This window comes from Penicillium solitum, assembly GCF_028829755.1.
Source record: "Penicillium solitum strain IBT 25940 chromosome Unknown utg000008l_segment0_segment0, whole genome shotgun sequence".
Lineage (NCBI taxonomy): Eukaryota > Fungi > Ascomycota > Eurotiomycetes > Eurotiales > Aspergillaceae > Penicillium > Penicillium solitum.
In genome coordinates this window covers 422,122-445,028 of record NW_027072127.1, presented here as the reverse complement: position 1 = coordinate 445,028, position 22,907 = coordinate 422,122, and the positions used below count along the sequence as shown (strand labels likewise).

Below are 22,907 nucleotides of genomic sequence, written 5' to 3'. Positions count from 1 at the left end.
CAGCGAAAGGAGATATACAAATGAGATGCGAGAGACAAAAGAGACAAAAAGACGACAAATGAGATGGCAGACAAAAGAGACCCTCAACCAGCCACCTTCCATTTTGTCCAGCAGAGTAGAGACAAGCAAATCCGAGAATGCTGTCGTGAGATGGGATATGATAAATGCAACAGCAAAAGCAAGAAACAATGCGGATGGGATATCCCGGCGAATAGACATAGGAAAAAAAAAAAAGAAAAAAAAAAAGAAAAAGAAAAAGAAAACACCGGGAAATGAGAACATATGCTTTTTCATGCCCTGCATATGAATTAAGTCGACGAGTCGAAATGAAACCAAAACTGTCTATCGAGAATCATTTGCTGGGTGCTCGCACCGCGCAAAGACCCGCAAACGGTGCAATAATTATTCCCCGTAGACCCTGCTACAGGGGATTCAAGTATGATTATACAGTACAAGGAGGAACTCCAGCCTCCGATTGGTATCAGTATCGGTATCAGTATCGGTATCAGTATCAGGTTGGTGATTGGATTGAGAGCAGTGTCAAAATCAGCCGTTGACCATGTCATCCAAAGCCATCTTGCGCCGTTTAATAGGTCGGCTGTCGTGACCTTCAGCTTCGGTGCTGGGTGGCTCAGTTCTCGTCATGGAAGGCGAGTTGCCCAATGTCATCTGGATCGGGGATGGCAATTCCACTGGTCCAAGGTGGCGGGGTATGGGATCCATGGTTGCGCTTGTTATGGAGGAGGAGCGTTGGTGGGGAAGGGAGTAGTTGAAGACCGGGCCTGCAGATCTGTGGAGAGGGAGAGCGCGGGGGTCGTAGAGAGATTCTTCTCGGCCTGGGAGAGTCCAATTCATCGGGTACGGGTCGCTCAGGCGATGGACATGGTGGTGAGGAGGTGGTGGTGGTCCGGCTGTGGCCTGGTGGATTGGAGGGAGCCGGACTGGTGATTCAAGGTTGTATGGGTCCCGAGGTGATAGTGATACTCGTGGATCATTTGTTTGGCGGATGGGATTTCCAGGTGTCTCAGTATACGGTAGAAAAGGTACACCGACTGGTGGTGGCTGATGTTGAGGAGGTGATGTTGGTGGTGGTAATGCTGGGACGCCATATGTTGGGAATCGCCGCTCCATACTACCAGGCATGGTGTTGACTTTTAACGCTGGATTAAACCCTGCCAATGGCATGTACGGCGAAGGTGCATGTGGATGTGTCGGTACTGAATGCGATGGCGGTCCAGATGAAGAGAATGGGCGTCGAATCATACCCCCCGGGTTCGTGGGGGAGGGGTCCATAGGCCGCGTCAGAGGAAATACTGAAGCGGACCACCGATGTGGTGTCCGTACTCCCGAGCTTACATCCCCCAATCCCTGTATATCCGTCATGGGTCGTAGTTCTCGTGAAGATGTGGCTCGATGCATAGTGGTCCGCCGTGGGGGCATGGTTGGGTGGGCCTCCGCTGGGATAGCCGGGTTATCCAAATGTGTGGTATAGGACCTGAGAGACGAATCCTCTGCTTTCAACGGGGGTCGTCCTCGCTTTTTGTGCGTGACATCCACGCATGTTGACTTTTTCCGCGCTCGTTAGTTGCGATTCCACAGTTCATGGGGAAGTTCTTCACACTTACGGCTTTTCCAGCAAGCACACATCTTCGACATGGACGAGCTGGGTCACATCCAAGGTGCTTTTTCTTGCAATTGACACAAGCCGATGCCACATGCGCTTTTGTACGTCGGGTTGATTTTTGTGCCAGCGGGCGACCTGTGGGATGTGTTGGGTCCAGTGTTGGGAGTGGACATGGCGGTGGTCCTGGTAGTGGAGATCCAGCATATACCGGTCCCTGTTCGTTATATCCCAACCGTGGTAGTGGCTCATTCACTGGTGCTTGCGATAGCTCCAGTGCAGACACAGCAGACCGCTCAGCCGTGACTACGGGAGAGGAAGGATATCCCCGAGGCTTGATCTCTGCGGATGGCTCCGAGGGTTTTGCTGGAGGGGATCCAGACATAGATTGATGGGTTATAGGAGCCCGGGGACTACACCCTCGAGCATTGGGGGACCAAGATCGATTCAACGGCAGCCGATCTGGGCCCTTGAATCGGGATTGTCCGAACTGGGAGATAGTGAGGCTCGGGGGGTGAAGCACGAGTGATTGCATCGGGTGTCGGGCAGGAAAGGGAAAAGGCCCACGGGGCAAATGCTTCTTTTGGGATTTTTTTGGTTTCTTTTTTTCTGGTTCTTTTGCTTTTTTTTTCACCTCTTTTTTGCTTTCTTCCTAGGTAGATCTTTGTTCAAAGTCACAAGCAGGGACCGCTGAATTTCGCGGTACTTTGGGCCAGCATGTCTGAGTAATAGACCTGGGAGTGTACCTAGAAGTAGAAGAAAAAATCGAAAGCGCGGTGTAAGAATAGAAAAGAACAAGAGTCACCAACAGGTGCAATGCCGAGGACGCAAGCTTATAATCAATATGGTGGAGAGATCCGCTATTGGAGGAGTCAGAAAATAGACTGGGAGATTTCTAGATGACAGCAGGGCACAGGGTTACTCATACGCATGTCTTCCCAGGGCAACTTATTGCAGGATGGCGGTCGATCATTGAGCTAGGATCAAGGTGCAGGGAAATGTCAAAGCCCCCCCCCCACGCCTTACCTCTTGATCACACGTCCCACGTTCCGTGTGGTTAAAAGGGGAGAAAACGGTGAAGTATACCGGAAAAGTGGTGAAATGTCGCCCAAAGTAGAGAAAATCAATAAAAAGTACACCCCCACTTGATCTTAAGGCGTTCGATAGTCTTAAACTTGATCACATAGGAAAGAGTAGTGGTCAATGCAGACGCTAGTAACTGATAGACTTGATCTTCGTCATGGTAGATCATTGGAGAATTAATACATTTTAACCGTTGCCCCTCCTTTAAGACTCCTTTTGAGAATTGAAAAGGAGAATATACAGAAGATAGAATATGGAATATGGAATACAGAATACCTCCTCACCCTCTATTATCCCCCTCTTCTCACCCCCCTCCCCTCGTCCCCCCTCTCCTATCTGGGACTTTGGTCTTAAAACGGAGCGCTGTCAGTGACACCCCCTCAGGGCGGGTAGAAAGGAAAGGGATTGGATTCCACTAGTGAAAGGAGACTCTTCTTTTTTTTTTTCCCTTTCTTTTCTTTCCTTTTTTTTCCATTTTTTTTCCATTTTTCCCGGAGAGGGGTGGCAGTGTATACCAATCAGGACTAAGCAAGGTGGAAGATTGACGGATCGACGTCGGTGCCCGCAGCCATTGCCAATAGTCGACCTCGGCGTGGACTATGTGCATTCCGAGTACGGGAGTACATGTACTCCGTATTTTTTTACATATTTAATTATCTAGATTCAATATATTAATATTTTATATGTATATATATAATATATATAAGATAGTACCTGGGTAAGATAGTAACCTAACTTGTTTTCTTCTCTTAGGGTTGCAATCGGGAGTCACCATCACCTTTTTTTCTTTTCTTTTATTGGACTTATAAGGTCAATGTTCTTTTAACCTTGGGACTTCTATATCCTTTGTATTAAATTTCCATTCAATTTTTCCCATTTCCCATTTCATACTTCCTACTTCCTATTCTAGGTGAATTAATATAGTCATAAGAATCAGAATCTTTGCGACTCCACAAAAATATCCCCGGCAATTCAATGATCTCCCACTTATAAACCCTCTAAATCCTACCCTGGAAACTCTTTTAAAACATAAATTCCCTTATTCTCCGACCCACCCGGGCAAATCATTGTATGACTGAATCCTTTTATGTTCCGTCTAGGGGTTACTGTTACAGTCAACCGCAGATCAGAGATGTAAAGGTCTCACAGGTCTTTTGATAATGGTTCGTGAGTCGGACAACTGCAGGCACCGTAATTGTCCCCTTTTTCTCCTTTTTCTCCCCCTCCTCCTTTTTCTTTTTGGGTATTTTCTGGAAAAAGTTTGCGGGTGTGATACCGAGTCTCGCAATAATCGGTTTTTTCTCTGTGATACCCACCGTTGAGGGGGTGTTTTTTCCCCTCTCTTTTTTTCTCCGTCACTGTTGGATTCGGACCTTTCACTGGAGAATAGTTTGATATCTGAAGATAAAGGGGCAGGGGTCTTAAAAAGGGTCTCAAAGGGTCACAGGGTGCAAAAGATCTCAAAAAGAATACCCCTCTCTAAGGAATCCTTCGATTACTTTATTTTCCGGGGATCCTAATAGAGATGTGGCTGCAGCGTTCTGCCGCCTGGGGCGATCACATTCGATCACATTGCCCTTTGCCTCTGCGCGTGTGCATCACCGACGATCACCCATCCCTGGCTTCAGAACTGCAGGATTCCAGAGTGATCTCACGTCATGAGAAGGGAACATGTTAATGGGATATTCATTGATAACTACGTATGTAGGTACATAACTACCCTGCATACTCAATATTCTGTATATAGTATGTATAACATATCAGAATGGTATAATAGTAATAATAGTACGGACTATAATAGTATAATAGTATAAAATAGTATAATGGTACGCATCAATAATTCATACATGTTATATAGGCTCGGCAGGATCCGATCAAGGGAAAAAGGGGTGTGGAACATGCGGCACGCGGAGCAGCAAGGGGTCTGTCACCCCGTTCATGCAGGATTAAATAGTCTGTACAATTATACGGTTGGTTGTTTTCTGAATCTTTTTCATCTACCAATCATAATCAGGTTCACCTATTATTTGTACTAGATGTGCTAATTCCTACCTCTCCCGGTATAGTTAGTGTTTTCTTTAGCCGCCGTCAAAAGCCGCCGTCAAAAGTCCAGACTCTATTAATTTGTCAAGTGGAGTAAATAATGACCAGAACTATTAATTTCTTTTTAATTGGAATTCCTGATCAGATCAAAAATCGCCGAATCATTGAATTTTAGCGTTAAATAGTTTCGGTTAATACGGAGATTATTCGGGGGGAATTCTCCTAGTCTCAACGTTTAAAACACATGACAATGTCTAGTTATAGTTTCTATAGTCTCTACTCCCTATACTCCGTAGTCTCTATAGACTTTTAAACCCCCCGAAATTGGCTTAACACGATCGGCAATTCTGCGAACCCTTCACAGGATAGTTGGGATGAACCGCCTCTTAAGTGACTAAAGGGGGGGGGGGGTCTGAGTCCACTAGGGGCGTGATTGGGCTGATATCACATCTTCCTTGATCACGGCCTAGGTTGATCTACGGTTTAAACGTGATGGCCTGCATGGTCAAGTTCCAATGTTGAGTTAGCCAAGTTTCCAATCTGTCTTCGTATACTCCGTAGGATCGAGTCTAGGCTACACAACTTCTTCCCATGTGGTGAGCTGGCTAGTCCCTAAATCCCGGATTCATATGGACACCGCACTGAAGTAAAAAAAAATCTCCGAACACAAATTTGTGGTATCTCTGCAATATAGACATCTATTCTACAGTAAATGCTTTTCCCCCGATCTCTCTAATCCCTTAGCGTCTCTTCGACGGCCGAGCATTCTTATCGCGACGCTGTTGCACCTGTTTCCGCGCCTTGCGAATATCCTCCGTAGACCGAAGTTCGCTCTTTCCTCCATATGCCGCTCCACCCAGCTTATCGTGCTGACGTTCACGAGCCGCATCGTTCTTCTTCTTCATCTTGTCGTAGTCGCCACGCAGAGGATCGGCCCGCTTAGGCGCCCGGTCTTGGTTGTGTCGGAAGCGTCCACTGCTCATGCGAGAGTTGATGTTGTTCATAGCAGGTGTCTCGGCCTCGCCAACACGAGGCATCCGCTCAACGCGCTTGCCCTTCTTCCAGGCTTGGAAGCGACCGCTGCGGAAACTGGCGGCGATCTTGGCACCACTCTCACCGCGCACGAGTCGGCTGCCCTTGGAACCGTCCTCATCGTTCTGACGGGCAACGTACTTCTTGTGTCGCTTGTCCCAACGCATGATGGAACGCGCTTCGCCGAAACCACGCTTGCCTTCGTCGCCGTTGAGGTCCATGGTTGCGTTGCGGGAGTCGCTGGCAAAGTTCGAGTTTGTACCAGAGTGCACACCGTAAGCCTTGTCTTCGGCCATGTCGTTGTGTTGAGGTGTGTAGCCCATGAAATAATCGGGGTTCTGGAATGCTGCCGCTGCGTCTTTCTTCTCTCCTTGCTTGGGCTTGGCGTTGTAGGCAGAGAAAGTGACCTCGAGTTCATCATCGGATGCCTCTGACATGTTCTCGCCGGCTTGCTCGGGAATATCCTCGTCCTGCACTACACCATCCTCGCCGGGAGTGGGCATTCCAAGTGCTGCCAACTCGGCCTCTGCCTTGAGATCCGCCCGCTTCCTCTTGTTCTCGACAGTAGTGCGGATTCGGCGAATGGTGTCAACGGCCTCGTTGTCAGCCACCTTGCCGCCTCGTCGGTTGTTCGCCTCGAAAATAGTTTCATGGGGCCGGTAACCACCAATGCGGGCAAGCATACTCTCTCGCTCTACTTCCCTCTCGCTAGTTGCATCGTTGAAGAGCGGGTGGATCTCAGCCCAGTGATCAGAAGAAACAACCTCCTTCGACCGCTTTGCACTCTCGGCGGAAGCTGAATTGCGGGTGCGCAGATACAGTTTCTCTCCCTTTTGAGACACTTGCTTCTGCCCATAAATATCTATATCATCGTCGAGCACCTTCTGTACCCATTCGCAAGTGCGAGAGACTGGCTCTCTCGGCAACGTTCCCACGACAACATCCTCTGCAAAGTTGAGGTCAGTGCCGTATTGACGACCGAGAACCAGCCTGCGTCCCAAGAACAGCTGGAGATCGAGAAGATAAGGGGCATCTTTGTCGCGAACAAGACTGTAACTCCAACCCTTTTGGCCTGCACGAGCAGTACGACCGACACGGTGAATGAAGATCTTGGGCTGTGATGGGAAGTCGTAGTTGATAACGTTGGCAAGAACAGGAATATCAATACCTCTGGCGGCCACATCAGTGACGACCAGGATATTTGAGATGCCGGATCGGAAGTTTTGGACATGGTGATTACGAGCAGTCTGATCTAGGGAACCGTAGGCGTAAGAGGTGGCAAACCCTGCCTCAACGAGAAGAGAATAGAGGTAGTCGACGTGGTGCTTGGTTGCAGCGAACACGATGGTTGAGTGCGCGGTAGGCGACTCCTTGAAGCCGCTGGGGAGGCGGACATCCGATCTCTTGCGTTTTCTTGTGGGGTTCTCGGCTTCCTGGCGTAATCTTCCGCCAATATATGTCTCACCAGTAGGCATCTTGATAATGTTGTGTAGAATGTGTAGTAGGGCACCTTCTTTGTCTGATGACTTGATAGCAAAGAAGGCATTTTGTAGATCAGGAGAGACTTTGTTTTCCGTGTCCAGACGAATCAGACTTGGCTCTTGCAGACCAGCGCGTGCAAATTCGACAAGTGACTTGGGCAACGTAGCGGAGAAGAGAAGAGTCTGGCGGTTGGTGGGCAGGCCGTGCAAAATCTCGGTCAACTGTGCGGCGAAACCCATTTCGAACAGTCTGTCGGCTTCATCGAAGACAACATACTTGATGCTAGAGAGATCCATGTCCATCTCAACCTTCAAGTGGAGGAATCGACCGGGTGTCGCGATGATGATATCGGGGTTGTTGGCCATCATGCCGAACTGATCCTCCAAACTGTCACCACCAATGAGAAGCACTGATGTCAAATTCGTTCCCTTGCCCATCTCCTTGACGACCTTCATGGTTTGCAGAGCCAATTCACGGGATGGGGACATGATGAGAGCACGTGCACCGAACGCGGTGCTGTGGCTCTTCAACTTCTCAATCATAGGAATAACGAACGAGGCAGTCTTTCCGGAACCAGTTCGAGCCATACCAACAACATCCTTGTCATCCATGATCACGGGAATAGTCTTTCGCTGAATCGGGGTAGGTACGGAAAATCCTTTGCGGGTAATCGCTTTCAGTAGAGTCATGCTGAGACCCATTGCCTGGAAACCACCTCCCTTCTTCACCGTACGGCCCTTGAGGTTTGCACCCTTTCGGTTGGCGGACGCCTGAGAGTTCGCAATGAAAGCTGCATCGCCGTCGTCTTCGTTTAAAAAGTCAAGATCTTGGTTGGTATCGGGCTTCTGGGGTTTTTTCTTGAGGGGTGGCTTTGCGCCGCCATCGGAATCGCTGTCATTTTCAAAAAGGGATTTCGTAATATCGAACTCGACCTCCGACTCTGCGGGAGAGGCGGCACGGCGAGGCATTGTTGCGGTATGCTGTGAAGCTTCGACTGATATGGAAATGCAGTGATAAGCGTGAAACCGCTCGGCTCTTCAATGGCCGGGGGAATATGAAAACACAGAAGAGTTTGCAGTGATTAAATACTATATCACGTAAACAAATCCTCGACTGCTCAAACTTCAGACACCTGAAGAAAACTCAAGTCACTTATCTCGCCGTCTTTCTGTCGCAAAAAAAAAGTTGAAAAACGGTAGGCGGTGAACAGCGGATCAACCATCGCCCGTGTGCAAACCAAGCAAACATAATCTATACAATTTGCGCTGAATCTAGAGATTATCATCATTGTAGAAACAGTGACATATTTCGAGGTTAAAAGATTCATGGGGACAGGATACTATTCTATAATATTTCTAAACAGAATGTGCGCCCTAAATGTGGTTCAAAATCTTCAACAGCTACTTAGTGCGCAGCTCAGCTGGAGTAAGAGACATTCGGCGTCCTTCCCAAAGCAGTGGCCACTTTCGGAATGAAAACAATCGCAATTTGGGAGCAATTGATTAGTATAAAATAAAATAAAAAATAGTATATATCAATGTTGAAGTTGAGAATGTAGGCGACTATAAAGTAGATGGAGGTCTAAATTGGGAGGCGGTCTTCACTGGCAGAACACGGTCCCCGCGACGCGTGCAACACGCTCCCAATTGAGTAAAATGGTGTTGAAGCCTGGAGAGACGGCTGTACCTTGACTTTTCCCCTTCACAACACAACACACAACATGGGTATGTATCACTCCCAATCTAACCTATTGACTAGTAATTATCTAACAATACCAATAGACGGCAATTACAACAATTACAGCTCCTCGTTCGGCGGCGGCGGCGGTGGAGGATTCATGCCGGGCGAGACGAACAGTCCCGCGGGAGGCAAGGTATACACATGATCATCAGCTTCTATACACAGCAAACACCAACTAATAAAAATCTCAGACCGGTGACCGGGACAACAAAACCCTTCGTCCCGTGACAGTGAAGCAAGTCCTCGACGCCTCGCAGCCCTTCCCCGAAGCCCCATTCCAAATCGACGGCGCCGACGTCGCCAATGTCCTCATCATGGGCCAAGTACGCAACATCAGCTCGCAGAGCACAAACGTGACATACATAATCGACGACGGCACGGGCGGTGTCGAAGTCAAGAAATGGATTGACTCAGCCACCGCGGACAACATGGACACCGACGATGGCAAGGCGCCCGGCGATGGGAAGACTGAGGTCCAGCTCAACGGTTTCGCACGTGTCTTCGGCTCTATCAAGTCCTTCGCCAACAAGCGATACATCGGTGCTCATTCTGTCCGGCCCTTGTCGAATATCAATGAGTTGCATACTCATCTGCTGGAGGCTACTGCTGTGCATTTGTTCTTCACTCGCGGCCCGCCTGGTGGCGCTGCTGCTGGTGGCAACGCTGGCGGTGCTGATGCTGTTATGGGTGGTGCGGATGACTACAGTGGTGGACAGAACAAGGCTCTTGCTTCGATGTCACTTGTTGCGAAGAAGATTTATAACTTGCTCAAGACTGAGCCTCAGGATGATACGGGCCTACACATGCAGGTCATCGCTTCTAAACTGAATATGCCTGCGACTGAAGTGGCCAGGGCTGGTGAGGAGCTGCTCGGTGCTGGTGTGATCTTCTCTACTATGGATGAGCAGACATGGGCTATTCTAGAGTACTAGAGAGATGTGAGTGGTCATGTCTGTGTTATTCGTTAAAAGTCACATTCAGACTCCAATGATATCATGATTTGTCTTGTATAACATCTGATAGAGTCCTAATTGCTCTATCTGTATTTTCCTTTTTAGCATTATGTAGACAGAATTGAAAACAGGGCTGGGGGTTTAAACCGAGGCTGGAACAGAAATCACTTGAAGCCACCGCTAACACAAAACGAAATACAAAAGACATGCTGGAGCGATTTGACCACTTTATGTCATCAACTAGATATCAAGTCATGTCAACGCTTCTCCTCGCATGTACCAAGGGTCAAGCTAAGTCAGCTCATTCCTCTTTAGAGCTTCCTCAACTGAGCGATTCCAATTAGCTCGACTGATAAAGAGGGCTTCAATGAGGGAAACAAGGGCAAGGGCAAGGGCAACTCCAGTCCACAAGCCCATAACACCCCAATTCAAATAAAATGTCGTTCCCATACTAAGAGGCATGGCAATCACATAGTAACAAAATAGTTGAATGTAACCGCCCACTTCCTGGCGACCCAGACCACGGAGAATACCGTTGCAGTTTGCCGCGAGAGCATCGAAAAGCTGGAAGGCTGCACAGAGCGGAAGCACCTGCGCTACAATTTCGATGACTTCGGGATCAGAGCTGAACAATCTGGGGATATATGACCGCAAACTGGAGAGAAGAATCATGTTGAACATGCCAACGATGGCTGCTCCCCAGAAGCTCACTTTCGCAGTGGTCTTTGCGGCATCAACCAAGGTAGCCCCAATCAGATTTGCTATCCGCGTGCTACCCGCAATAGATAGTGGGAACGGAATCTGCCATGTAATGCTGGAGATTGTTGCGAGAATGGATTGCGCTGCGAGTGCGGACGTGCCGAGGTAGCTTGACGCCAGCGTCAGAATTTCAAATGCCAGACATTCTGCCTCGACCATGATCAGCCCCGGGAGCGCGAGACGGATCATTGGGCCCCAGTTCTGGAATGCTCGTCTGGTAAATCCGCACCAGCACTCGGATCCCACGAAGAAATAAACGTAGACGAACAGGCAGAGCGGGAGGAGATTTTCGGTGATTACGACGGCGATTGGAGCCCCAATGAAGCCCCATTGAAGTTTCTGGTACCCGAGTCAGTATTATCCTCGTCCGAAGGCTGGAAAGTACTTACCCAGACTAAGAACCAGTTCAAGAAGGCATTAAGTGGCGCGCAGATAAGGAGGACATATAGGGAGGCAGAAAACACACCCTGGGCCTGAAGGTATCGCTTGCCACTCTCGAAGAGAGCGAATGCCGGGGTTCCCAAGAGAGCAATCTTCAAATATAGACCTGCCATCTCGGCAACCTCCTTCTCCGGCACAATCTTGGCAAGGATATGCTCCGAGAAATACCAGAGAACCATAATTGGAATGGTGATTACCCAAAGGAAATAAACCATGCGCAGCATCTGCAGGCCCACCAGCTTTCTCTTCCCAGAACCATAGGCCTGCGCACAAAGCGTATCCAAGCTAGTCGACAGACCCGAGTACACCGCATTCCCAGTAATTGTCACAGTCATACTCGCAAGACTGACAGCTCCAAGCTCTTCCTTCCCCAGATGGCCAATAGTAAAGATACTAGCCACAGTCAAAGAATACTGCAGCAAGAAAGTGACCATGAGCGGCAAAGAGTATTTCATAATAACCTTTGCTTCGCGCTGCCATGTCGTCTGGATCAAACCGGCTGCGACGGCTTCTTCCCATTTCCGGTCAATATCTTCCGAGTCCATTTCACTGTCCTCGGCATCCGCCGACCGCTCTCCAAGTAGGGCAGTGATTTCGCTTGCCCCGTCCGTCTCAGGATCCCTGCTTCTAGAGCGTCGAGAAGATCCACTTGGTCGTCGAGACTGGGATCCCTGGCCGATAGCAGCGGATAGCAAGCCGCTCATCTTACGCTGCAGTCCGTGGGACTTGCCATGCGCATGCTCGGGCGCGATAACATTGTTATCACTCAATAAATGCCGTTCTTCTTCGATGACTTGCTCGCGCTCACTTTGAGATAGGGATTGCTGTTCCCCAGCCCAGGGAACTACAGTCGAATGACTGACAGATGTGAAGTAACCGGGGCGGCGATATGAACTAGCTAAAGAGCGGGGATTGGTGCTGGTATAGCTGCCAGGCGGGCGAGCTGTTGAGGTGTCAGAAGCTTCATCGGTGGGTGTTCGATCCTCATCACTGTAGTCTGCAAGATCTCGTGCAATTGCTGAGGCCGCAATGGGTGAGCTGGATGTGGAAGACCGGCTAAATGGGCTTTGATGCTCGGCGGCATCCACCGAGCGGATGTTCCGGGCCATGATAAGATGTGAGAGATGAGGCTGTGGGTGTTTTACTGCCACCGCATTATTTACAGCAAGATCAATTGAGCTACCTCGGGCTGTAACTCTAGATGCTTGAAGCTTTGAAGATATTTAAAGAAGGCAAAAGCTTGGAAAGGAAAAAGACGGGTTAAAGCTGGATGCGGAGATGTATTTGTAATACCATGAATACGACCGGTCCGGGCTCAGAGATTGCTAACATTGTGTAATTTACAGAAATGCAGATGATAATATAGATAATGTAGATAACACTTCACTAACGGGTGTGAGTCAACCTTGGAACCTTCCAAAGGTTTGATTCAGATCAGAGTACACACATTAGTCCCGCTAAGACACAGTAGGAAGCTCGATGCGGGACAGTTTTTGCGGGCTTAATTTGGACTTGAGGACTTGATATAGCCAATCACCTTCATCAACCTGGGCGGCTTGTTATTTTTTTATTGATTAGCTGCATAAAGCACACCGAGAGTACGGAGTACCTAATGTTAATAAGCCTCTTTTTTTTTTCTATAGCAATCATGTCACTGTGTATGTAAGGGAGGTGAGGTCCTCCACAAAAAGAAAAACATACATAGATCTACATACAGGAACCACCTTGATCATCCTACCAGTTGTATGAGCCCTGGAGGTGTCGATCATCAGATCATCCATATGAATACATTTGTACTCCGTACGGAGGTAACAAATGAGAAAACAATAAAAACGATTGTGACATCATTCCTAAAACAGTATAGATCATCACATGACCGGTCGCAGACCAGGACCCCAGGTTTTTCTCCAGCTTTCGGAGATGATCGAGCTTCGAGTGTCAAACCTCTCACACCATGTCTACAACGGTGACACAAGTTGGGGATGTTCGTGCCCCCTTCAACCCGTTGATCAACCCGGTACATTCTAAGCCGGTTCTCGTGGAAGAGTAAGTCAAATTGTCCAGCTCTGTAGAAATGGCCGGAGAGCAAAACAGGTTATCCAGTGGCTTGATCCCTTACATTATGGCGTACTTCAAATTCAAGACGGACATTATCCATGATTGCCATGATTTCCACATACCCCCACCCCACATTCTGCCCCCGTGACAGCCCGGTTAACGTTTTTGAAGACATATCGAGTCCCAGCACCACATCTTCCTCTCACGTCCTTATTTCGGCGCGCTTCTATTCGAAAATACCTCTTCCGACGCCCGCGACCACTGCGCCAACGAGCGGACTTTTCTTTCATGGCTCCGTCTCTCCATGTATCTGGCTGTGGTATCGCTGGCCATCATCATTTCCTTTCATTTCCGTGAACAACCCACCGGCCTAGAGAGACGCATGGCCTTACCCCTCGGCATCATTTTCTGGCTTCTGAGTTTGACCTGTTTGGCTAATGGGTTTGCGAATTACTCGCGTACTGTCAAGAAGTACGCACGCAAGGCGGCTCTGGTGCAGAGTGGTTGGAAAACCCAGGTTGTCTTTACGGTCGTTGGGACGGTGATCTTGGGTAGTTGCATTCTGTTTTTGTCCACGGATCCAGCCCAATAATGGTCATTCTGGGCTCGGATTTTTTTCGATTTATATTATTAGCGCTGGCGTTGGCATTATTCTTGGGCATTTTTGGTTGCGTATTACATTCATTATTGGCATTAATGTATTTATGTCTCGACCAGGTCTCACTGGGACTACTGTGGGAATATTCTTAAAGAACACGAACAATTTCAGGACCAAAGCATTGAATATGTTTTGATTTCCTAAAATAAACCGAGAGGCCAAAATATCAGAATGAAGTGATGTCGTGAGAATCGTCTCGTGTGCAAAGGTATATTTCCATGAGTCTCGTAAAGGAGGCAGGCTTGCTCCGAGGAATGCAAAGATGACAAAAAGAAACAGCGCATAAATCGAAATGGAACCGAAATATGTGATAGACTATGTATCGGGCCTTTTACATTCGACGAATGTCCTGCTCGTTCTTGTACTTATCCAGGGCCGGTGTACCAAGGTGGCTCCACCACTCGAACAGCATGGAGTTGCAGATAAGCTTGAACCAGGGGGTGAATTTCAAACCGGGCTGCTCGAACATTGCCTTAAGCTCATCAGCTGAGACGTAGGTGGTGTCTCGGACTTCGTTGGGGCTGGGCTTCAGATCAACATCGGCCTGGATGAAGAGGATATAGTCCACTAGCAAGATGTCAGTGTTTCCATTTATCGAATCAAATATGCATTGCGCCAAGTAACATACCCTCGTGTTCACCCCACTTTCCATCACTGGGGGCTTTGTAGTGAATTCTCGTGAAAAATTCAAACTTGTCGAGGGGTACTTGCTCTGCCTTAATGCCCAGTTCATGGTCCAGCTTGCGCTGCGCAGCATGCTTCACGCCCATAATGGCAGCATCCAGCTCAGCTCCAGTCTCACCGGGAATTCCAAGGGGGTGTGAGCAGCAGGTGTTGGTCCACATGTCGGGGAAGGTGATCTTCTCGGTAGCGCGCTGTTGGAGTAGAAGACGCTTATTGGAGTCGAAAAGGAAAACCGAGAAGGCGCGGTGAAGGAGACCCTTGTCGATGTTGGTCATCAAATGGCCTATGCAGATGCGACTGTTAGTGATTTGTCTCATCTGTTATGCGCCACTACCCCGCCATTCTGTATATCCGTAGGTGATTATGGGGGTATAGAACGTACAGATCTTCTTGCTGGCGCTTCCAATTGGCCGGTCATTGTTATCCAAAACAATGCAGACCTCATCCATCAGACGGACCTGCTCTTCATCGTAACCCTCAAGCTCGCTGCCGCGCGCAGTGTTTGTTTGGCTTGTGGGGAGGATTTCACGGGCGAGCGAGGTATCGACCTCGGGGAAGAGAGTGGCAACATTGTCCGCCGTGATCTCAGGCGGACTTGTGATTGTCGTAGTTGCGCTCATTTTGGCCAAAAAATTGAAGTTGAAAGAAAGGAATGAGTCCCAACAGAAAGAAATCACAGGAGGAAATGCGGTGTTAGGTCAAAGGCGGCAACGATCGGCAAATTTGCGTCTCTCCGTTGTTTGCCTTCATCGGGAAATTCCAAGCCCGGGAGGGAACTTCTGGTTGATACACTCTACCAAGAACCTTGGAACTACCAATGGGATTACATAAAGTGTTATATAATGATCAAAATTGCATTCAAGGCTAGACCTATTGATATGCGAATATCAGAAGCCGTATCAGTTCCTACCAAGTCATAATGGGCGTCGAGATAACACCTTGATCACTTCAGTTCAAGGAGACTGGTCAACTTCTCCAATTCTGCAACTTCCTCTGGTCCCAAAAGGCCCAACTTCTCCCGCCGAGTTGGCGCATTCGGATCAAATACAGGCTTCTCAGCGAGCGAAGTCACCCGTGTGCCGTGTCTAGGCTGGGATCCCTCATAATCCCAGCTTGCGTTATGGATCGTGATGCTATTGAAGAATAAGCTTCAAATTCAAGAGCTTGCTTTCTTAGGGTATTGACTAACCGGTTGTCCCACAATGCACTCGTGCGTGGACTCCACTTAAACCGAACCTGGATATCAGGGTTCTTCTCATAAACGTCGTATAGGTATCCCAGAATCACATCACTTTCGGCCCTATCAAGACCAACGATTCGGTCTGTCATCGCCCGGTTCACCCACAGTGCCTTCCAGCCTGTAGCTGGGTGAACACGGACAATCGGGTGCTCGCGCTCTATATGTTGAGGGCCTGCTTCCGGGTTTTTACGATCGAGATATGGGTGAGCTGAGCGGTAGATGGCAGTCCTTCCGTCGATCAGCTTGCGGAATAAAGGCGACAGCTTCTCGTATGCCGCGTATCCACTCGCCCAGAGGGTATCGCCTCCGACTGTTGGTACAGTATCATTGTGGAGATGGGTCACACCAGCGGGCTGTCTCTCGTGCACGAGATCGCTATGCCACCGAGACGCTCCTCCCGGCCGGCGGAAGCTCGCTGGTCTCTCTGTTTCTTGCAACGCTGGCCACATTACAGTCACGCCGGGGATGCCAGGGACATGGGGCACTTGAGGCTAAAAAAAAGAGAAACACAATTGGTGATTGGCACATGGATTCACTGGGTTGGGCAAAACATACATGAATCTCAACCTCTCCGAACCACTCTCCCAGTTTCTTCTGTTGTTGAGGAGTGATATCCTGGTCCCGGAAGAAGACAACGCTTCGTTCGGCAATCAATAAGCCTAGCTCATCCTTCTGCTGGTCTGTCAAATCCTTCAGCTGCAATCCAACGATTTCAGTTCCGATGTGTCTAGTCAACGGAATCACTTCCTTGGCTGCGGATAGAAGTGCTTTCTTCTCGGGATCGGCTCGGCTGCCGGGGTCTACATGGACGCGATCATAGTCCCGCACGTTGTAAACATCGTCAATATAGAGAGGACGAGATGGCCGGTACGGGTAGCCGACACTGAGATCAACCCCGGCCTTTTCTAAGCGTTCTCGTGCAGGCCCAGGAAGACCGAGGGTGTCCTTCTTGGGCACTGCGACGTCGACGATACGTGAATCAATTGGAGCGGGAGCCATGATAATAGATAGTCTTTGGAACTTTATAATTCTGGTGAGTTCTAATAGATATCGAGCCTGTACTATATACATATTTTAGAAATGTCGATTCTCTCATTGATCAACGTTGTAGCGTTGTACTGCCCAGGATTTGAGCACATCATCGCTATCACCCATTACGCCTTTTGTGGGCCACGAATGTCACTTTTAGTTATCTCCAGTTGCCATTCTTATACCCCTCTTTCAGAATTCGATGTAAATTGTTCAATCTATACTTGTTGTGTACATTAATTCCCAAGCGGGGAACCCCCGATGTCACAATCCACGATCAAAATCACGAGGATTCCTAATATCTGATTCTCTGCCGGGTTTTCCGGTAAGCATTGCGATATATTAGCCCATATTGTCGTTTGGAGGGGCCATAAGTGCAGGAACAATCGCAAATTATCTCTTTGCTTTTTTTCATTTCTGTGAAAATCATCATGAGTGATTCTGTCCGAGTTGCTGTCATTGGGGCTGGTATCAGTGGAGTGGTCACTGCTGGCCATCTTCTGGCTGCTGGAACTCAGGTGACCGTTTTCGAGAGAAACAATGCAAGTGGTGGAGTGTGGTAAGATCGTGAATCGTCTTTTTATTGATCTGAAATTATGGACTAAAACTTTGTAGGCTTTATGACAAGCGTGCTCCGATTGAAGCCCAGTACCCATCACCAAGACCATCTGCTTCACAGGAATATGTGAAGGATGCGAGGGAAGGCAATGAAAGAAAGATCTTGCTTCATGCGCCGCCAGGGTAAGTTTTCAGTATTTCTTCTTTTCTTTTCTTTTTTTTTTTACATGGAAGTTGTACTCACTATTACCTAGACCTTGTTATGAAAGTCTTACCAATAATGTCTCGACTCCTTTACTTCAAACGAAACTCAACACATGGCCAGAAGGAACTGGTCCTTTTGTGAAGCATCATGTACTCAAGGATTATATCCAAGATACGTCGAACAAGGCCGGCGTTGATGATATAACCAAATTTGGCGCCCGAGTCACCCGAGTTCATAAGGACGAGTCAACATGGACAGTTCACTGGAGCACTCTGAGCGAAGGCCAAGATCCCGTTGAAAATGAAGAGTTTGCAGTAAGTTCTTATTTATATAAGGGGTTTCGTTTTCATTTTCAGAAGTGGTTTTGACCGGATCATAGACGTTCGACTCGGTCATTGTTGCCTCGGGTCATTATCATACACCTCTCGTCCCGAATATTCGGGGTCTACCCGAAGCAAAAGCGCAATGGCCCGAGAAGATCTTCCATTCAAAGTCCTTCCGAAGGTCAGAAGGATTCAAAGGAAAGGTAGGAGTGAACACATTCTAGTATTGAGTGGCACTGGGCTAACTAAACTACAGAATGTACTATTGCTCGGTGGAGGCGTCTCTTCCCTCGACATAGCCACTGAAATCAGTGGAACCGCAGACCATGTGTATCAAAGCACCCGAAATGGTGCCTTTGATCTACCCGAGAGTGCACTTCCAAAAAACGCCTCAAGAATAGCCGAGGTTGGAGAATTCGAACTTTCTACATCGACATCTCCAAACGCCGAGCACCTGCCCTTAGCCGTACATCTCAAATCCGGGGAGACTTTGCACAATATAGATACAATTATTCTTTGTACAGGATACCAAATGGCACTGCCCTTCCTGGAAGAATATAATGACTACAGTCTGTCTGCCGCCGAGGCAAATGACAAGGTGCTTGTCACAGATGGCACTCAAGTCCACAACTTGCATCAAGATATTTTCTACATCCCAGATCCCACGCTTGCATTTGTGGGCATTCCTTTCTACACCGCGACTTTCTCTTTATTCGAGTTCCAAGCTATCGCGGTGGCAGCCTTCCTGTCTGGAGTTGCGCAGCTTCCATCTACTCCGAGCCTCCGCACGGAATATGAGAATCGCGTGAAAGAGAAGGGTCTTGGGCGGAGTTTCCATTCACTCAAGGACCAAGAGCAACCATATGTTTTGGAATTGATGAAATGGGTCAATACTGAAAGAGCTGAGCATGGCTTGTCTCCGATTGAGGGTCATACTCAGACCTGGGTTACAGAGAGAGCGGCTTTGAGCGAGAGACTTAAGTTGATTCTGGCAGGGAAGCTTTCTCGGGCAGATATTCTCAAAAGCCCATTGGAGGTGGGAGTGACTGCGTGAGGTATTTGAGAAGATACATATGTAGATATTGAATGAAGATATTGTAAAAACACACCATTGTAGTCTTCAATGTAAGGTCCATCATCTCGAGTCAACTGGAAGGGATTATCCAAGTGCTACATTTCTAATTACATAGCCCCAATAAGCGACCAACTGTTGTTGTTCTTGTGGCGAAGTCTACATATGTAGGTACTTCTGAGCTGTATCCCTGGAGGGGTTGTTTTAGGCAGGCGAGACCTCGCTCCTTCCCCAATGTCCTCCTCTCTTGAACTACGACAGCAGCATGAACCCCACAGCTTTAGAGCGAAGGCCCACAGCAAGGTCATGAAAACAGCCTTCCACTGAGGTAACGATAACATTGCTGCGGAGGAGTGGGGCCCCTGTCACAGGCAACAACAAAGGCAAGACCATGGGTACACAGAATGAGCCCGATATGAGCAAAACCCGCCCCCGACTTCATATCCTTGTGGATGCCCCCGCGAATTCGGTTGTGAGCCTTTCGAAAAAGAATTCAGAATGCGATGGTATTTGCCTCGGAAATATCACAGGCAAGAGGAGAATCGCAAGCTTTATAAGTGATCCTATGCTAATATTAATACTAAGGGAAATCTGTCGCGCATCGCCCTAGTTGATACAATATCCTGCGCTCGTATATTATAAAGATCAAATCTTAAGCTTATAGGTATATGTAATAGAACATATTTCAATCAGGTATGAAAATATTTGTGTTTTCTTTTGAAGGGGTCCTCCCATCATGTGTATGACGAGCTTCACTGCACGGATGGTGAGTTCCTAGCGTGGTATGGCAACATCAATATCAACACAAATCACCCCCAAAGTCGGCAAAGTTCCGATTTGATTATGCATCTCACACATGTTTGGAGGATTATGTCGAAGATACTTGCAGGAATTGCGCGAACAAATCGCTTGGTCATTCGACCTGATATGCAGATCATCCACCCAGTGCGGAGTATAACGTTGGAAACTTGAAGCATGATTCACTCGGCTTTAAGTCGGATATACCCTCCACTTTTATGCTGATAAGAGCTGTTATAAAAGTGAGCGCTAGGATGGCCTCGCCAAGTTAGTACGTCTCTAGTATTGATCGGCCGTTAGGCCTGCTCGCTTTCCTACGCTATAAGAATGTTCTGAGGGCCCTGGGCTTCAATATTCTTTTTCTTCGCCATTACCACGGCATCACTATGTCACCAAAATCCCCCGCCGAAGCGGATGTCGATTCGGCGACGCAGATAGTTCAGAAACAACCTAAGCGTAAATGGGTCAGCTACATTTGGGACACATTCGACAAGTCACCAGAGGAGCGTCGCTTGCTTTTCAAATTGGATTCGGCCATTCTAACGTTTGCATCCTTGGGTAAGTTCAATCAAACTATTCCTCTCGGATAATATTAAGCAGTTATAGGATATTTTATCAAGTATCTGGATCAAATCAATATCAACAATGCATTTGTCTCTGGAATGTACGGTACCATATGCATGTTCGAATCTCGAGAGTTTGATATTGATAACTTATAGGAAGGAAGACTTGGGCATGTACGGCAACGAACTTAACTACATGCAAACATGCTGGACTATCGGCTACGTTATTGGAGAAATTCCCAGCAATATACTCCTCACTCGCATCAAGCCGCGATATTGGATTCCTGCTATGGAGGTAAGAGGATTTGCTTTTTTTGCACAAGAGCTGTATGCTTATACCCTAATAGCTCCTCTGGACAGTTCTCACAATGTCGCTATCCCGGTGTAATACGCCTACTCAGTTCTACGTTCTTAGATTCTTCGTTGGTATGCAAGCACAGCCTATCAAGAACTCACTCTACTATAGTGGGTTATTAACATTGTCCTACGATAGGCCTCGCTGAAAGTACTTTCTATCCCGGAATGCAATATATCATCGGTTCATGGTACCGGAAAGACGAGTTGGCAAAACGATCATGCATTTTCCATACGAGCAGCGGAATTGCTAGTATGTTTTCTGGTTATCTGATGGACGCGGTTTACCACCTCGGAGGACGAGGAGGCTTCAAGGGCTGGCAATGGTAAGACAGATTGTAGAGTCTCAGCGCCTGGTCATATACTAACTAGCATCAAGGTTATTCATTATCGATGGGGTCATTTCCCTGCCCGTGGCTATTAGTGGATTCTTTATCCTTCCCGATGTGCCTGAGATCTCTAATCCATGGTATTTGAGCAAAGAGGCAAGTTTTACTATTTCAACCCCCTGCCTTCTATGCACATATTAACATCGAAGTAGGAGGTCAATCTTGCCCAAACGCGAATGAAATTAGAAGGGAGACAGAACAGAGAGCCATACACAAAGTCAAAGCTGAAGAAAATCTTCACCTCGTGGCACATCTATCTTCTGACCTTGCTTTATATGTGAGTTCAATACCTAATTGGTCTAGGGCGAAAAGGCTCACCCGTCTTAGATGTTTCAACAATGGTGCTGCTGGAAGTCAGCCTATCTTCCAACAGTGAGTAATATCCAAACACCACCATCGGCAAACTTACTCTGACACCTGGCAGGTTCCTCAAAAACTCAAAAGATCCTGTATATTCAATCAGCCAGATCAATTCGATACCAACCACCACCCCAGCGGTTCAAGTCGTCACAACCCTGGCTTACGCGTGGATATCGGATACTATCCTGAACGGCAGCCGTTGGCCCCCAGTCATCTTCGGTGCTGTGAGTATAATACCCCGTAAGGAAATATAAAGAAGTTCTAACACTTTACCAGTGCGTCAACATCATAAGTTACGTCTCGCTCGCAGTTTGGGACATTCCGATTGGATGGAAATGGACTTGTTACATTATCAGCGGGGCTGGATACGGACTGAGTGGTCTGTTAATGGCGTAAGTTTCACAATTCCTGTGACTATCAAAACGCAGATATCCTAACAAATTTATCACAGATGGGCGCATGAGATATGCTCTGAAGATAACGAGGAGCGGTCCTTGGTCATCGGAAGCATGAACGAAATGGCTTATGTGTTTCAAGCCTGGCTGCCTCTTGTCGTATGGCAGCAGGTCGATGGGCCGGAATACCAAAAGGGCTTCATCACTGTCACCGTCCTGTCTGTTATTTTGATTATTAGTACTTTCGTTGTTCGGTTCCTCCACAAAAGAGAGAAATTGAGAAAAGGGTAAGTATTTTTATGCCTTTTAGGTTCGTGTTGATTGCTAACTAAGGTTGTGGTATATAGGAATCAGACATACGAGGCAGAGATGGAAGATAGTTCCTCGGATTCTCAAGAAACGACCCCTATTGAGACAAAGGCTATCAAGGCCTGAGATATGCGCAGTTGATCCGTGCTTCCTCAAAGACGGACATAAAAAATGGAGAATGGGCGGCAGACAGATCCAGCAGGTAGAAAAGAAAAGGTCTACGGAGTAAGATCCCTTGATTCATCGAAAATTTCTACATTTCGAATAGAGAAATATAATGGAAACTAGTCTATAATATATGACGCCGAGTTTTAGCAAGCTTAACATTAAGCTAGCAGCTGTTGTTCCTTTCTTTTCTAAACCCGCTTTCACAGGTGCAACATGCATGTTAGACATGTTCTTAAAGCATTTCTTTATTCCTGTAAAAGGATTATATAGTCTGTACTCCGTACGGGGTATAGAACTACCACTTTAGTGTCCGAACTATTTAGTGTGATGAGTCGTAGTAGCTCGTGTGATATGTGATTGAGCGATACCCATGCTAATATCCATAGCGCAAGATCACCCAATCGGACATCCGGTCCTTCCAGGATCTTAATGCAAAAATCCCAGTAATTCAACCCCATATCTTGTAGCCTTCCGATGAGGTTTACAGATCTGACTGATAATCGAGATTATCCCTGCATATCGCCCCGATACTACGGAGTACTCCGTATCATAGATCCTAAGCTAACAGGGATGAGAGTACCACATTACAA

The 22,907-nt window shown here is 47.7% G+C and overlaps 9 protein-coding genes across 9 annotated transcripts; 4 read left to right on the top strand and 5 right to left on the bottom strand.

Annotated features, from left to right (window-relative positions):
• Positions 1-546: 546 nt before the first annotated feature.
• Positions 547-2,006, bottom strand: sclB (uncharacterized protein; the record flags this gene model as incomplete). The annotated part of the gene is made up of 2 exons (XM_040954643.2): positions 547-1,566; positions 1,626-2,006. The coding sequence occupies 2 exons, from the start codon at positions 2,004-2,006 to the stop codon at positions 547-549; spliced, it is 1,401 nt and encodes a 466-aa protein (XP_040814962.2).
• Positions 2,007-5,487: 3,481 nt separating this feature from the next.
• N7455_009430 (ATP-dependent RNA helicase DBP10) lies at positions 5,488-8,229 on the bottom strand (the record flags this gene model as incomplete). The annotated part of the gene is made up of 1 exon (XM_040954700.2): positions 5,488-8,229. One exon carries the CDS (start codon positions 8,227-8,229, stop codon positions 5,488-5,490), a length of 2,742 nt encoding a protein of 913 aa, XP_040814864.1.
• A 752-nt stretch (positions 8,230-8,981) lies between these two features.
• On the top strand, positions 8,982-9,933 carry N7455_009429 (uncharacterized protein; the record flags this gene model as incomplete). Its single annotated transcript, XM_040954527.2, has 3 exons — positions 8,982-8,985; positions 9,043-9,134; positions 9,193-9,933. The coding sequence occupies 3 exons, from the start codon at positions 8,982-8,984 to the stop codon at positions 9,931-9,933; spliced, it is 837 nt and encodes a 278-aa protein (XP_040815003.1).
• Positions 9,934-10,245: 312 nt separating this feature from the next.
• Positions 10,246-12,263, bottom strand: N7455_009428 (MATE family efflux transporter; the record flags this gene model as incomplete). Its single annotated transcript, XM_040954565.2, has 2 exons — positions 10,246-11,052; positions 11,103-12,263. 2 exons carry the CDS (start codon positions 12,261-12,263, stop codon positions 10,246-10,248), a joined length of 1,968 nt encoding a protein of 655 aa, XP_040814875.2.
• Positions 12,264-12,992: 729 nt separating this feature from the next.
• On the top strand, positions 12,993-13,823 carry N7455_009427 (DUF202 domain-containing protein). The gene is made up of 2 exons (XM_040954783.2): positions 12,993-13,200; positions 13,384-13,823. Exons 1-2 carry the CDS (start codon positions 13,109-13,111, stop codon positions 13,802-13,804), a joined length of 513 nt encoding a protein of 170 aa, XP_040815005.1. The 5' UTR covers positions 12,993-13,108; the 3' UTR covers positions 13,805-13,823.
• Positions 13,824-14,201: 378 nt separating this feature from the next.
• On the bottom strand, positions 14,202-15,174 carry idi1 (isopentenyl-diphosphate delta-isomerase IDI1; the record flags this gene model as incomplete). The annotated part of the gene is made up of 3 exons (XM_040954711.2): positions 14,202-14,437; positions 14,499-14,837; positions 14,937-15,174. 3 exons carry the CDS (start codon positions 15,172-15,174, stop codon positions 14,202-14,204), a joined length of 813 nt encoding a protein of 270 aa, XP_040814927.1.
• A 323-nt stretch (positions 15,175-15,497) lies between these two features.
• Positions 15,498-16,793, bottom strand: N7455_009425 (TauD/TfdA dioxygenase family protein; the record flags this gene model as incomplete). Its single annotated transcript, XM_040954590.2, has 3 exons — positions 15,498-15,687; positions 15,744-16,285; positions 16,350-16,793. The coding sequence occupies 3 exons, from the start codon at positions 16,791-16,793 to the stop codon at positions 15,498-15,500; spliced, it is 1,176 nt and encodes a 391-aa protein (XP_040815008.2).
• A 461-nt stretch (positions 16,794-17,254) lies between these two features.
• Positions 17,255-18,963, top strand: N7455_009424 (putative FAD dependent oxidoreductase; the record flags this gene model as incomplete). The annotated part of the gene is made up of 5 exons (XM_040954634.2): positions 17,255-17,382; positions 17,439-17,564; positions 17,636-17,900; positions 17,966-18,112; positions 18,166-18,963. The coding sequence occupies 5 exons, from the start codon at positions 17,255-17,257 to the stop codon at positions 18,961-18,963; spliced, it is 1,464 nt and encodes a 487-aa protein (XP_040814783.2).
• A 1,202-nt stretch (positions 18,964-20,165) lies between these two features.
• On the top strand, positions 20,166-22,275 carry N7455_009423 (uncharacterized protein; the record flags this gene model as incomplete). The annotated part of the gene is made up of 12 exons (XM_065606203.1): positions 20,166-20,337; positions 20,386-20,443; positions 20,499-20,637; positions 20,690-20,768; positions 20,836-21,022; positions 21,076-21,181; positions 21,238-21,362; positions 21,413-21,457; positions 21,510-21,669; positions 21,722-21,837; positions 21,897-22,127; positions 22,188-22,275. The coding sequence occupies 12 exons, from the start codon at positions 20,166-20,168 to the stop codon at positions 22,273-22,275; spliced, it is 1,506 nt and encodes a 501-aa protein (XP_065460166.1).
• Positions 22,276-22,907: the final 632 nt, after the last annotated feature.